The following is a 15,420-nucleotide window of genomic DNA, read 5'->3' as shown; positions in this document are numbered from 1 at the left end:
CCTAGGTGTTCTACCTAATTAAATGGTGATTTTTGAGCATATTATTAATATTGCTCTTCCCCATCTGATAAGTGAGAATAATGCTCTCAACCTAACTCACAATTGGTGTTAATTCACAGGTTACTATGCAAAGTTGATCTCCTTGAATGAAATCCATCATATCAAAAGATAAGTTCCATAATAATTTCAACACTTACGGTGGCCAACACATCATCTGCTCCTTTGCACACCTTACTTCTCATCTTATTTAGTTGCAAGACCAGAAAAGTTGAGAAATGAGATTTGAGAGTGTAAATCTCATAAGGTGACTTTTAGTGAAGTCAGTGTGTTGTGAAGAATATCTGTTAACGAATCCAGTTTACCAAACTTCATGGAAGGTATCAGATTAACATAAACTATCATCTAGCAGCATCTAGCATTGATAACACACATCCGGCATCAAAAACTTTCCTGATAATGATGCCATGAACTGCATAATAATCACCATGCTTTGATTAATTATTTTGCTGAATGGATGAATTAATTGCATTTACACTGATAGCCTCAGTTTCTGCAGTGCATTGCTTTTTATCCTAACACAACTATTCAGAATTAAAATAGAAGTAGTACAATTTGCAGCAGTAAGCATACCAAATAGTTACAGTAAAAAGATTTCCATTTGAATTATCAAAATAAATACATTACAAGAAATTTAGAACCTAAAGTAAAAAAAAAAACCTCTAATTAAAGGAAACTTGGGAGAGCTTTTTAGCAAGTTCTTTGCTGAAAGAATCTATTTGGTTTCTTGATCCTCCTACCAATCGCATTAACAATGACAAAAGATATGCAAATTTAAACAGACAATAGTCAAGCCAAACTGCTCTGACTCAAACCAACAGGGACATTTTCAGCATATAATCAGCTAGAATCACGTTATCAAGGGTCAATGTAACCAAAGAACATTTGCATAGTTATGCTTGGCTATAATCTGAAAACTATGCCATAATCATTGACCAAGAACAATGTAAACAAAAATCAAATTTATTTCACACAATAAATTAACATATGAAACATGTGCATGACATAAGCCCAACAGAATCATGTATTTACCCTATCACTGCTGAATAATTGCATAGCAACAAAAAAATTTGCATTACTATGCTTGAGTCACAATTTTAACTGTATGTTTTAAGTAAACAAAATATTACATTTTTGGTAGAATAGCTCACTCAGGACAATTTGGGACTAAATTTCCCTCCCCAGCCCCTTCAAAGAACTCAGACTAATTTACGATTGAAATCTCATTAAAAACTATATGGATGGTATATTGAGAAGAGTAAAAAACTGTTTAACCAAATTAATTTGTTTACTGTGAAAATAAATTTTGCCAAAGAAAAAACATATCCTATTATAAACTGCTGCTATAATTAGTGCCTGAAATTTAAAGTATAATTATCAAATGGCTTCAGGATTCTGTTTGCTTTCTATTCTTCTGCCCCTATTGATCTTTTTCACCTGTAGTCTACAATAGCAAGATTAACTACAATTCCAGGTTTAGAAACTCTGAATCTATGGAGTTTCAGTTAACTTGTCAAATAAAATATCAGTGATCTTAGTTCAGTCCCTAGCGGACAAAAGTAGAATAACTGTTACTTGGCATGATTGAGCAGGCAGTGTTGGAAGTGAGCGTGACAACACAGGGGGGAAAAAATAGAGCATTTGTCCTCTCCTTATCTTCTTAAAGGGTTTGCTCTGTTAACAGACTAACTTAAAGGAGACTGGACTGACTACGTTCCTACCTATATGCACCAAATGGATTTTTAGCAAAGATCCGTGGGAGAGAAGAATTTTCACAAATGTGACATTGCCACTCTTCCACAGACGTAGTTGAATACATTTATCTGCTGTTTACCTGTTACTCAACTAAACAGAGAGCAAAGAAAGAAGGAACTGCAGAAAGTGTGTTCATAATTTAATAGACATTTTCAACAAAAACTTTTAAATGATTTATAGAGAAAAACTGAATAAAATGCTCATTTTGATTTTTATAAATGGGTTTTAACTGCATACTCAACATTAACATTCATCTGGATACTTAAGACTCCCACATGACATTGTTGGTGACTACAATGTCCTGAAAAAGGAGGTATTTCAGGAAGATAGCAAAGCCCATGTTGTGCTCAGCTCAAATCTGCAGGTGCATGTCTTTGGCAACAGCAACCACCAGCTCAATCTCTCCTTCCACACCGGGCAAACAACCTCTTCCTGAAGAGTTCACATTAAAATTTACCTTCCTGATTTTTTTTTTCTCAAGGACGGAAAAAATATGACAGGAATCTGTCCTCCGCTATTCTGCTACTTGCTAAAATTAAGTTGCCTTTATATACATACACAATTTCTCCAAATATCATACTTTATATATACTCCATTTCATATTAACTGTACTAGAGGTTGAAAAAATAAGTATTTGGTGATGATTTCTCACCCTAGCTGCAGAAAATTTCCTGGTGTAAAATCTATCTGATCCTAAATTAGTATTGTCATTATTTTCTTTTTTCACCAATGGTCTCAAGACATACGTGCTTTTCTTTTTTAAGTTGGGCTTTGACAGTCAGAAAAATCAAGCTCCATTTTAAATAAGAGGAAACCAAAAATATCATAAAATGTGCCACTGCTAGGCACTTATTTAATGGGTTGCCACCATACCTTCAGAGGCTTGCACAAGCCTGAAAACCTTGGCTCACCCCTGAAGTCACAGAGAGAGAACAGTCTTGGATTTGCAAACACTGCCCCCAGGAGCAAAAGGTAAACACACAAATGCCCCCCTAAGGAACTCTAAGTCAGCTGCAGTGCAAGCATGGAAAAGGCTCTGCAATTAGAAACTGAAAGCAATCACTTACTTTTTGCAGCCACTGAGTATAATTTTCCATCACATGCTCCAGATGTTGAAGTTTCTGGGAAGAGAAATCCGGTTCCACGTGTGGAGCATCTCTCTGCAGAGCATTTGTGTTGTACTGGTCTGTCGTACTCTCACGACAGTTCCCGTCGTGTTCTGGAAGAATGAAAGTGTAGGCACACTGCCCATGTTGAATCCGGTTATATCTTCTCCCACCGTTTTCTGGACCTCGGCGCTGGTTGCTGCACCCTATGTGAGTCAGAATGGCAGCGAGGAAAGCAAAGGAAAGGAAAACTGTCATTGTACTGCCAGCAATCTCTTTCCGTGCCTCTCGCAAAACTTGCTCCTTTCTTCTGACCTTTAAACTAGTTTTTATTTTAGGTAAAACTGCTTGTTTGTTTGACTTTTTCCCCCTCAAAGAAAGCTTTTGAAGAAGAATCACAGAAAACTAGCCATTTGTTAGCTTTGTTCTAAAATGTTATTTTTTTTATTTCACTGTAATGGTAGTTTCCTTAGTTAAAACTTGAGATATTTATTGCATAGTAGCTGAGATTTATTGTTTCCTCTCTGTGTAACCGTTCAGCGTGGAGCCTGCCTGAGTCAGCTGCGTGTACATATTCTAGACCCTTTCCCCTACCCTATCTGCAGCAGATCTGCTATTTTCTCCCAGACCTCAGTGAGTTTTATTAAGGTTGCACATCCAAGCCAAGCTGGAAGCAGGCAGCCTTTCACAAGATGACTTGACAGGAATGCATGAGTGTGCCCCTATGCTAAGGATTGCTGAAGGCTTGAGCAGAGGATCGTCTTACAAATTGGCTAGATGCGCATGACCTCGATCATGTATGGCCCTCCCGCCCCTTCCGCAGACAATTGCCTCCAGCCTTTAGTAAATTCAGGGCAAATCAATAAATAGAGCAGTCCACCTTAATACACTTTTGCTGTGCATGCTGACCTACTAAAACCTAGCAAACTAGCAGTATGTTTTTAAAGTTACTATTTAATTGGGGAACTCTAAGAAGAAATTGGCATGGTGTCCAGTAAAATAATTTTTGATAGTGAATGATAAATCTGTATAAATATTAATTTTTAAAAAAATTATTCTTGACTCTGGGAAAAAGATATTAAAAACCATTTTTAGAGATGGTATTCTCTCACTCATCATATTCACTTAGACTTTAAGGAGTTGGAGAAAATTGTCAGGGAGGGTCAAATTAGCAAAAAAAAAAAGTCACAACTTGTCACTCAAAGGAATATAGACAGCATGTGCATATTAAGCAGAATAAGCTAAGTACTTTCTGAGATAAGGATTTTAAATGAAACTGGTCCCCTTATCAGAATATAGCTCTCTGTGCTCTATGTATATAAATTGAGCAACTTACAAAAACAGTGTGGTTACAATTTAAGACAGTGGCCAGAGAATTATTAATTCCTGTGGTACATCCTAATCATAGATTTCACAAGGACCTCTTTGGTGTTGCTATGGCTGTCTTTAACTCTGCTAAGGAAGTTCCCCACAAAGTCTCCTGTGGCTGCACAAGAAAATTATCTGAGAATAAACATACATCAGGTGTGTCAATGGGCCAGCAAAGAGCTGTACGGGAGAAATCACTGCTTCTATTAAATAAGAAACAAAAATTATCGGAAGGTAATTTCCCACATGTAGGGTGTAAACATTTGAACAAAAGGTTCAGTAAAACATAAAGAATAGGTGATAATTATAGAATTAAGGTTATGGCACTGAAATCTTTACTAAGTATGTGCAGAAAACATGAATTATGAGCAGAGGCTTTCATCAAGAACTGGGAGGGATTTTCAGAAATGGAGCTTCTCAACTGCAGTCATGATATAAAAACAGAAGTCACAGATGTTGACTCTTGTGTCCTTGGGGTACAGGTCAGTGGGTAAAGGGCAATAAGGTTAGAGATTGGTGTGTAGGGAAATGTTAGAGGAGAGGGCAAAACAAATTCCAGAAAAAAATGTGATTTCCTTGGGACAAAAAAATTGTTCCGAAATTTATCAGTCTTTTCCATACCAAATAGCAAATTTCTGATCTGACAGAAATGGAAGCAAATAATACCAAACATAGCAATAAAGTCCTTGAACTGTCTCTGCAGCTTCCTCCTGTTGGCTGACTTGTCACTCATGTGCAATAAAAATAATGGCATTTATTAAGGGCTTAATATTTTCCAGGTCTGTGCACATATTCCTTGCACATGATCTCATTTAATTATTCCAATGAACCCGAAACATGGATAATATGTTTAATCCCATTTTATTGATGGGAAAACTGAGTCACAGAAAGGCTTAGTGGTCACAATTCACATAGCTAGCTAGGAATGGTGCCAATGTGTAAACTCTGGCCAGCTGATTCCAAGCCTGTCCTTTTAACCTCCAAACCAGCCAAAAGGCTCCCAAAAGGGCTCCAGCTGCACGGATTCACAGTCCTAGAGCAGACTAAGTAATGACATTGAGAAGTAAAACAACTGATTAAAAGCCAGTTTATACCACCCAAGTGATTCAATCTGTCTTCTGTACCCAAAAAACAAACAGGAGTGACAGGTAACCCATGCAATAGAGTTTTTAAAGGCCTACAAGGATGAAGTAAACTGGCAAAGCACAGATTGTCTAAGAACATTTTCCAACATTGCTTGCTTTGAAAATTATTCCTGGAAAGAAGAGTCTAAAACCAACACCTTAAGTGATTCGTTAAAAACTAAATATAGCTGAAAATCAGCAGAAGACACAAAAGTAGTGAGGTTTCTATTAAAGTGTTTCTGTGTTTTATAACAGCCAAGATTTAAAAATCTGTTTCTCTGTGTGGGGTGTGTGTGTGTGTGTGTGTGTGTGTGTGTGTGTGTGAATCTACATGTGCTTTTTCATATACTTTTCCAATCTGAACAAATGAAATGAAGGAATTCACAATTTCCTGAGGGAAAAGTAGACAACTAAAAAAGGAAACCTGAAATACAAGTACTGAAAAAGGGGGAGGGGACAGAGAGACAGTAAAAGGAACTGATTTATTTCTTTTCCAGAAAAACAAAGAAACAAAAAAACATGACACTGAAAGTACTAATGTCAATCTGGAAAAAAAGTCTCAAGATGAATTTTAAGCAGCTGGAAAACACAGGGACATGTACAATGAACTCATATGTTTTAGGACTTCAGCTGAGGAGACACTGGGTGTATCTGAGGCTCCTCGTGACATGCTAAAGAGCATAAGCTTCCAAGGACCTGAACCTAACCAACAGCAATACGGTGGGTCATTGTTGCTGACTATTCAGAAATGGTGCAGGTTAGGAGACTTCAGAATTTAGGAAGGAGTGTGAAACACAGGCCATATTTAAAAAAAAAAAAAAAATTCCTCTGCCACACCTCCAAAAAGGTAAAAAATATATATATATATTCTAAAGAACTAAGTAATTGTATTTAGTTGAATACTGAGGCAGCTTGATCTTGAAAGCTCTGTATCTTTGTTTTTTGGGTTTTTTTTTTTTTTGCATTACTAGAGCTCTGGAATAGGGAGGTTTATGCTTTAAGTGTCTGATCTCTTATCTACAATAATCCTAGTAAACATTAGCCTCATCCAGAAATTTCCAGTGAGACAGGGAACACCATTTATATGGGAACCTGATGGCCCTAAATCTCTCCTAACAACTAGTCTTTGTTACTTCTTTTGTGAAGCTTTCTTAATTTCTCCAGGCCCAATAAGTGACTCTCTCTGATGTGTTTCAATAACCTTCTTTTCATATCTCCATAATGGTACTTCTCACACTGCTTTTCTAATTATTTCTTTTTTGGTCTATCTCCCCCTCTAGCTGTGAACTCATAAAGTAATCTGCTCTTTCATCACTGATTTCCCAGCACTTACTATGCACTTTGGTTGAAGGAATGAGAGAACAAATGAATGAGTGAATGAGCTAATTGAATTACTTAGTATCTGACCACTATATAACTGGCCACATCTGTTGCATTTTGGCGGGTGAGTCTGCCTAGAATCGGGGTGAAACAAAATTTATTCTAAAGAATGAGTTAGATATAAGAACATGGTACAATAATAATGCATAACATTTTCTAACCCAAAACAAATTAATTTCCTCATTTAACATTTACAGCACCCCCATAATTGTGTATCATTTCTATTTTGCAGATGAGAAAAATTGTGGCACATAGAGGTGAACTACCCAAGATCGATGATCTCTTATGTAGCAGAACAGGAATTTGATCCTCAATCCATCTAAATCTGGGGCCCACATTCTTATCCCACTGAGCTATAATGCCTCCAGCAATACCTCAGTATTAGGAAATAGGGAGAAAGCATTTCTTAAATTTAGGGGACAGGAACAACATGGCATCTATAACTAAGATGGGTTTTCTCCTCCTCTCAACCATGGCCTTCATGGATTCATGTTATGATCTTTTAAAACAGAGCTAATGTTAAGCAAAGATGCACCAGTATGGTTTTCCCATCTACTAACAAACATCCAATCTGATTGTTCGGGTTATACTTAGAATGAATTCTCTATGTTTAGTCCTGTACCATATCACCTGTTATATATATTGCTCTAAAATAACAATAAATAATATAAAATAGAGTTTATTCCTCAAAAACACCATCAAGTACTCCTCTAGTATTCATATAGACCCCCTATAATGACAAAGGGACAAGAAAGCATTCTCCTCCCTTGTATACTGAACACAAGGTCATTCAGCACATATTCTGTAGATATATTCTTGAAACACATTCTATATTCTAAGGGCACCATTTTTTTTTTTTTTAAAGATTTTATTTATTTGACAGAGAGAGACACAGTGAGAGTGGGAACACAAGCAGGGGGAGTGGGAGAGGGAGAAGCAGGCTTCCCACTGAGCAGGGAGCCCGATGCGGGGCTCGATCCCAGGACCCTGGAACCATGACCTGAGCCGAAGGCAGACGCTTAACGACTGAGCCACTCAGGTGCCCCTAAGGGCACCATTTTTGATGGCTCTGCTCTGGCAATTTCAGGGTTCAAGAATATCAGCAAGGCTATGGCAGTGGTAGCTATGTCTAAAAGGAAGCACTTGGCTATAATTCCTGCAGGCAGAGCCAAGACCCCTTCACTCAACTATGTAGGCATCAAAGGTATCCACAACAGATGGAAATACCACACAGTGCTAAAACAGAAAAACAAGAAGATGGAGGATATCACCTGGTGACTGACGGCACTTCGTGAGTACATGGGAAATATCCATTGGTAACTCTCAAATGAATTGGAAAGACTACAAAGAGGTAGACACTGCAGTGGGCGGGGTGAGGAAGACACTGCAGTGAGCAGAGAAATGTATGCAGGTGAAGAACATAAAAATTATTATGTAAATAGTCCCCTGCCTTCTGATGAGAGAAATTTCTGGTAATTGGTGGATGTCTTGCTATCTAAGTCAGTTTTTAATTGTAGCTATCTATAAGTTGGAAAGGGCTCAGACAGAATTAATTTGTTCCACATAAGAAAGTAGAAAAGGGACTAAAGGGAAAATCTGGAAATGGAAGATGAGCTAGAGAGATGTGTGGAGAAGAGTTAGAAGAGAAAAGAAACTTGTGGCTGTGTGGCTGAGAGAAACTCAGGAAGATATAGTGAGTACAGAGGTCTGCAGTGAAATGGTGTTTCCTGTGAGATAAGATCCCTCTTTTTCAGCAAAACACATGCTTTTGGGCAAGTGACTTCTTTAGCATGAATGAGAAGAATCATTGGTCCTTGCTCCATATATGGAGCTAATATCTGAGTTATACTATTAATGTGAACACTATATATATTTCATTTTGGTATCTCACACTAGATTAGAGCCTCCCCAGAGCTGGGACTGCATCTGTCTTATGGATCATTCTATCCCCTTTTACTGGCACAGAGGAAGCAACTGATAAATATTTGTGATCCAGCTGACTGTCTGTCTGACTCATTCACTTTAATTCCCAATGATGAGATCTGAAGACATAGAAGCATCCCCCTCCCTTGCAGGTTCTCTTGCCTAGGTTCCAAGACCTCACTTTCTGGAGAGTATATGGGAGATCAGGATCCATATATTTCAAAGCAAATCCTAGAAATCTCAGTGGAATAGTACCCAACAGTCCCAGTCACCCAGGGACATAGTTGTAGAACCATTCAAGAAATATTATAGAAATACCCCCCAGTGTAAGGTTACTTGTTAATTCTACAACAGAGATAACTTCTACAAGTACCCAAGTCATAAAAGAAAACAAACAGCTGGAGATTGTAACAAGTAGAAATACAGATGCCAACATTCCCCTCATACCAGAATGGAGAAAGATTTCCAGTGGAGACCCAGTGAGATGAGATTTTATTATGGGAAAAAGCATATAAACCACTTTGCATTTATTAACTGTCTCCTTTCTTCTCTTTTTCCCTATAGAAGTCTTGATTCCTACATGAGAGAAAAATGCAAAGGTCTCTCTGTCTCAGCTTTACAACTTCAGAAAGAACATGTATTTTATATCTTCTCAGAAACTCAGAAAGAACATGATTGGAAAGGAATGGCTAGAATCATCATGTGATGAATCATGTACCCAATGGCACATGGATGGTGACTAATCCTTGTAGCCAAAGCTGATAAATGACCTCCACTGAGCAGTGACTAGAAAATACAGGACCTTCTGTGATTCTTTTTGTGATTAGAGAGTTGTGACAACCTCTGCTCATCAGACGTTGGATGAACTGTTCAGTAGTGGTTAAGGTGGGAGGCAAATTGCTTTCTCTTTGTTTTTGCTTATTTCTTGTTTATGTTATTAAACAAAATTGAATTACACTGGGTAAGATATTTAATTATTCTAAGATTAGTTTCCTTATCCCTAAAATGAGAATGATAATACAGTATCACTTTTATAAGTGGGGGTGCGAAGATTAAATATAATAATGGATATAAGGTACTGAACACAATATCTAGAGCATATCAAGTACTCTGAATGTTAGTTCTTATTTCTAAATTTAAGCTCTCTTCCTTGTGTTCAAAAATGATCCTACTTTTAAATCTATTTTTTGAGTTTTATGACAACATTGACCTAACTCCATTCCCTATCATTTTATCCTCTCAATTGTTTAAAATCACTTCTGAATCTCTTAAAAATCACATTTAAGTGACTAATATGGGACACTGACCACATTCACAATGATAGTTCACATAAACACCTCTGGTTTCCTTGAGGGCAGGGACGAATGTTTTCTTCCTCATGGCTGCATCCTCAGCACTTGGAACAGTGAGTGGCTGACACATACAAGGTGTTCAATAAATATTTGTTGAATGAATGAAAGAAGTTGGAAACAATTTAGTAAGAATATTCTATTCCACAGAGACATCTAGTAGGGCAAACCAACATATAAACCAGTCATACTTGGTAGTGTGATATGGATTTTATTCCCTAGGAACCATGGGAGAAATGTGGATGCCATTTATGGCTTCATCACTATGACTTGTTATCACGCTCATTTCCGGCCAATTCAACTAGATAACCTTATTTTCAAGAGCTTCTTTTATGACTAGACTTGTGGCATATATCACCCCATTCTGTTTCCTAGGATGAGGAGATAAAGTGGCAAGTGTTTGCCTCTGATAAAATGAAAAAGAATTGAAACACTCTACTATTAATCTTATAAGAAATATACAGCTTGGCACGACTTGTACATTAGCAAAGGAAATCTTATTTTATCTATTTTTTCTCCAATACTAATTTTGCTTCCACTTAGGCTCTAATGAGATTAGGAATTTGGCAATTAAATTAGAAAATAAATTCCAGTGGTATAAAAACTTGTGAAAATATAATGGCTTAACCAGGCTTTTAGTTCACAAGTTGACAGGCAAAGACCAGTCCTTTCAATGTTAACCTTAAATGAAGTACCCATTAAATCTGAAAAGCTTATATTTTTTTTTCATTGAACTTGTACGTGGTTCTTTCTTCTTTATCCTCCTCTTATAGTTAGTACAAATCTTTAAAAGGAAGAATTGTGGCAAATAAAGAAAGGCTAGAAGACCAGCATAAATGACTGAAAAAAATCAGAAAAGATTGTGATAACCATTTCATTCTCTATAGTTAAATTTTCTTTTTATTGTGATATATGAAGATGGATCATGTTTAACTCCAGAGGCATAAAACAGCCTGTATATTTTACAAAATGTTTCCCAAATTTGTATCACATTCACCCTCAGTGTATGTATCAAAACTGCACACATGCCCCTTGTACTACTGTTTACCTACTAGTTTCCTTAACTCAAATTTTAAGCTTTCTTTGTATCTGAGATTTACCTTAAGTAAGAATATCTGGAAAACCAATCACATGTGCTTTTTCCTAATGTATATTATGATGAACACAGAATATTAAATAGAATATCTGTCCACAAACTACCCACCACATATTTCATGTCCTCAGTGGAATGTGTACCACACTTGGGGAAACATGACTTAGTGTTATCTACAGTAGGGTACTTTCTCTTTGCAAAATGAATGAAAAATAATACCTCCTGTCAACATATCTGTGGAAAAGACTAGCTGCTGCAGTCCCTCAAGATCAGTCTGCATCATGCCCAGAGTGTTTGGGGATTGCTCCCATTCTGCAGTCAAATCAGAAATACAAAAAAGCTTTTGAAACAGACGCTTCTGTACTTATGCTGCCAGAGAGCACATAAAGAACTTCCCTCCATCTCAACCTGGAAGTCACAGGGAAGGATGGGCAGCAGCCCAAATTGTAACACTGTCCTGATGGCCTGGAATTGAGACTAATGATTGACCAGGAATTTCCACAGCTCTTCTCTTGATTCTGGCAAGGGAAAAAATAGTGAGGTTATTTAGTGTCCGAAGAGTAAATCTTCACTCCTTTTTCGTCTTGTTTTTGGATGAGTGTTGGGGAAACAGTAAACAAATTTCTCCTCAGGAATTGCATTCCCCCTTGAAGAATTTACATTCCTTCCTGACATCCCTCAAAGAGCCATAAAAACACATCAGTTCAAAAGAGGGAAAGGAGAGTTAATATTTAAAGGAGCAGTTAAGAATCAATTACTCTCAGTTTAATAATAGCTAACATTTGAGTACCTATGATATGGCCAGGACTGTGCTAATCATTGTACCTGCATTATCTGTTCTGTTAGAATCACAATAACTCAATATGCAGGAACTTTTATTACCATAATTTTACAGAAGAAATAAAAAACTCAGAAACCTCAAGCAGGACTCAATCCCAGGGTTTTCTGATTCCAGAGGTGAAGCTTTTAACAATTACATATATACAAGCCCTCCATAAGTCCTTTGAAGAGGACTTGCTCATTTGGATTCCCAGAATTAATTATCTACCTGATTTTTCACATACCTTTCCCTATTTATTAAACCAGTAAGAAGCATAGAACCTGATAGCCAATTACACCAAAGGAAAGTTGTAATAGTTGAGAATGAGAGCTATCGATAGAAGTTAACAATTACAGTATATTTACTGTATGTCAATCACTTTACATACATTATCAAATTTAAATAAGCATATCATACCCATTTCACAGATGAAGAAACTGAAGCTTTAGAAAATAAGAAACTTGACCCAGGTTATATAGAAGTGGCATTTTAACCAGGCCATCTGATTTTAGGACCCAATCATCTTTTTTAATTTTTTTTTAAAGATTTTATTTATTTATTTGTCAGAGAGAGACAGCAGGAGAGGGAACACAAGCAGGGGGAGTGGGAGAGGGAGAAGCAAGCTTCCCGCTGAGCAGGGAGTCTGATGCGGCGCTTGATCCCAGGACCTGGGATCATGACCTGAGCTGAAGGCAGACGCTTAGCGACTGAGCCACCCAGGGGCCCCAGGACCCAGTCATCTTAATACACTAAAAAAATTGTCTAAAATAAGTGGGAAAAAAACCCCAAAACATTTACAAGGTATTTATATGGAGGAGGTTAGCCAGTTATATTCTCATCTTCACTGAGTGAAAAAGACAAGACTAGTTCATTGTCCTCAAAGTTGTATCCCAGGCTGGCAGCATCAGCATCACCAGCAATCTTGCTCATAATGCAAAATCCCAGGTCCCACCCAGAACTACTGAATCAGAAACCAGAGTACGGGAGCCAGCTTCTTTTTAACAAGTCTCACAGATACTCTGATGCTCAACCTTTTGAGAACCACTTGTCTGATTCATTAATTCCTTGGCCTAGCAGAACCTTAGGATCACTTGAGGACTTGAGGACTTTACATAAATAAGATGCTTGGGCTTGTCTCTAGAGATTCTAATTCAGTTATCTGGGGTGCAACATAGACAAGGACTGTTTAAAAAAAAAATGTTAACAGGTGGTACTAAAGTATAGCTATGGTTGAGAACCAATGGCTTAACTGAAAGAGCTAAGCAAGAAGAAATGCTGTGAAAAGAGCTAGATTAGTTCTAGACAAAGAAATAAATAGTAAACTTACTTAGATATGCCTAAAAACATTTCTGGAGAGTTATTTAATTCTAGGATTATAAAACAATGACCTTGGTGCTATCAAGTGCTGTATGTTTAATTTCTGGAGCATTTAAGAACACAGAGATGATCACAGATTAAATAAACCAGACTCAAGAGATTAAGTATCTCCATGGTTCATATTGTTTTGCTGTTGTTGAAGTAATTTATCTCTTAAATTTCTATTTTTAAAGCATTTAAGGAATAAAATATTTATGGCTTTATCACTCATGAGTACAATACTGACCCTCATCTAATAACTTACAATTGCTGTTATGATGACATTTTGTCTCTGTTCTCACAAAGCATTCTTATTTGTCCCTCCCAAAATAAGCAGCCAATACCTGTAGTCTTATCTCTAACTGCTCCAATATCTGATTTTTCACCTGAGATGAATGAATGTCTGGGAAATCAGCAATGAGAAGTAAATTGTCCTAAATAAATTACAAAGGGTTTAGAATTACTGGTTGTATCCTCTGATTATATAACCTGTATAGATTCTATGTCTCTCACAAGAAAATCATGAGCTTCAGGAATAACTATTTTCTTGTATCAAACTGGCATTACATGTCTATAGCAGCACTATTCACAATAGCCAAAAGGTGAAAACAACGCAAATGTCCATGAACGGATGAATGTATAAACAAACAGTGGTACATCCTTACAATATGTTATTCAGCCACAAAAAGGAATGAAGTACCGATACATGTTACAACATGGATGAACCTCCAAAACATCACGGTAAGTGAAAGATGGCAGATACAAAAGGTCACATATTGTGATTCCATTTATATGAAGTATCCAGAATAGGTAAATCCAGGGCAACTAATCAGATTAGTGGTCTTCCACTAATGCTGCATGTAGGGAGCAGTAGGGAGTGACTGCTTAATGAGATCTCATGAAATGTTTTGGACCTAGTAGTGGTGATGGTTGCACAACACTGTGAATGTACTAGTGAGTTGTATGCTTCAAAATGGTTAAATTTAATGCTATGTGATTTCACCTCAATAAAAAATAATTTTAACAATAATTGGCACCATATCTCCAAAAAGCATTTTTGGCATCTGTATTTTCATTAGATTACCATAAGATGCACTGATATAAAACACGTATTTTTTTTAAACTTTTATTTTGAAGTAATTATAGGTAAATAGGAACCTCCAAAGTTGGTACAGGAAGGACTCATGTACCTTTCACTGCTTCTCCATTGGTTACAACTTACCAGTAATTATAATTTTAGTATAATATTTTAATCAGGAATTGGGCATTAGTACAATGTGCATATATATAGCTCTTTATCATTTTATCACATGTATAAAATCATACAACCACCATAATCAAGATACAGAAATAATCCACCACCACAAAGGTCTCCCTCATGCTATTCCTTTACAGTCATCCACTCTCTGCTTAACACCATCTCTAACCTGTGGCAGCCACTACATATATGTTTTCCATATTTCCAGATTTTTTTCATTTCAAGAATTTTATATAAATGGAATTGTATAGTATATTACCTCTTGAGGCTGGCTCTTTTTTCATTCATCATAATGTTCTTGAGATCCATCCAAGTTGTTTTGTATTCATTTCTTCTCTTTACTGAGTACCCTTCTGTGGTATGGATGTACCTCAGTTTGTTTAATCATAACCTATCAAGGGACAGTTTGGTTGTTTCTACTTTGGGGCTATAACAAATAAAGTTGCTAAGAAAAACTGTGTACAGGGTTTTGTGTAGACATAAAATCTCCACATCATTGCAATAAATGCCTAGGAGCATGAATGCTGGATTGTATGGTAAAAGTATATATATATTTTTTATTTTTCTTTAAGATTTTTTAATTTATTCATTCGAGACACAGAGATAGAGACAGAGAGAGAGAGAGAATGAGCAGGGGGAGAAGCACAGGGAGGGGGAGAAGCAGACTCCCCGCTGAGCAGGGAGCCCGATGCGGGGCTTGATCCCAGGACCCTGGGATCATGACCTGAGCTGAAGGCAGACGCTTAGCCATCTGAGCCACCCAGGCACCCCGGTAAAAGTATATTTTTTTAAGAAACTGCCAGCTGGCACCTGGGTGGCTCAGTTGGTTAA

At 37.1% G+C, this 15,420-nt stretch overlaps 1 protein-coding gene and 1 long non-coding RNA gene across 6 annotated transcripts in view; one reads left to right on the top strand and one right to left on the bottom strand.

Moving 5' to 3' along the window:
* The window catches only part of ANGPT1 (angiopoietin 1), a 245,663-nt gene extending 242,487 nt beyond the window's left edge, over positions 1-3,176 (bottom strand). For 3 of the 4 annotated variants that reach the window (XM_045896050.3, XM_045896051.3, XM_045896052.3), the window contains exon 1: positions 2,880-3,176. In XM_045896050.3, coding sequence (XP_045752006.1) covers positions 2,880-3,176 — 297 coding nt within the window. The remainder of the gene's footprint in view (positions 1-2,879) is intronic. The other variant, XM_045896054.3, reaches the window with a different exon arrangement.
* LOC123858803 (uncharacterized) lies at positions 2,994-9,670 on the top strand. Of its 2 annotated transcripts, XR_010410550.1 has the most exons (4): positions 3,000-3,128; positions 5,908-6,130; positions 7,023-8,081; positions 9,278-9,670. It is a non-coding gene; the product is annotated as an uncharacterized LOC123858803 (long non-coding RNA). The 2 variants fall into 2 exon arrangements; XR_008507645.2 differs by lacking the exon at positions 5,908-6,130 and having other exon boundaries at positions 2,994-3,128.
* Positions 9,671-15,420: the final 5,750 nt, after the last annotated feature.

Source organism: Mirounga angustirostris, unplaced genomic scaffold, assembly GCF_029215605.1.
Source record: "Mirounga angustirostris isolate CCGP_5_RB_7025 unplaced genomic scaffold, mMirAng1.0.hap1 SCAF_4, whole genome shotgun sequence".
NCBI classification, from domain to species: domain Eukaryota; kingdom Metazoa; phylum Chordata; class Mammalia; order Carnivora; family Phocidae; genus Mirounga; species Mirounga angustirostris.
Note: the sequence above shows the minus strand (reverse complement) of the source record. Positions and strands in the feature narration are given on the sequence as shown.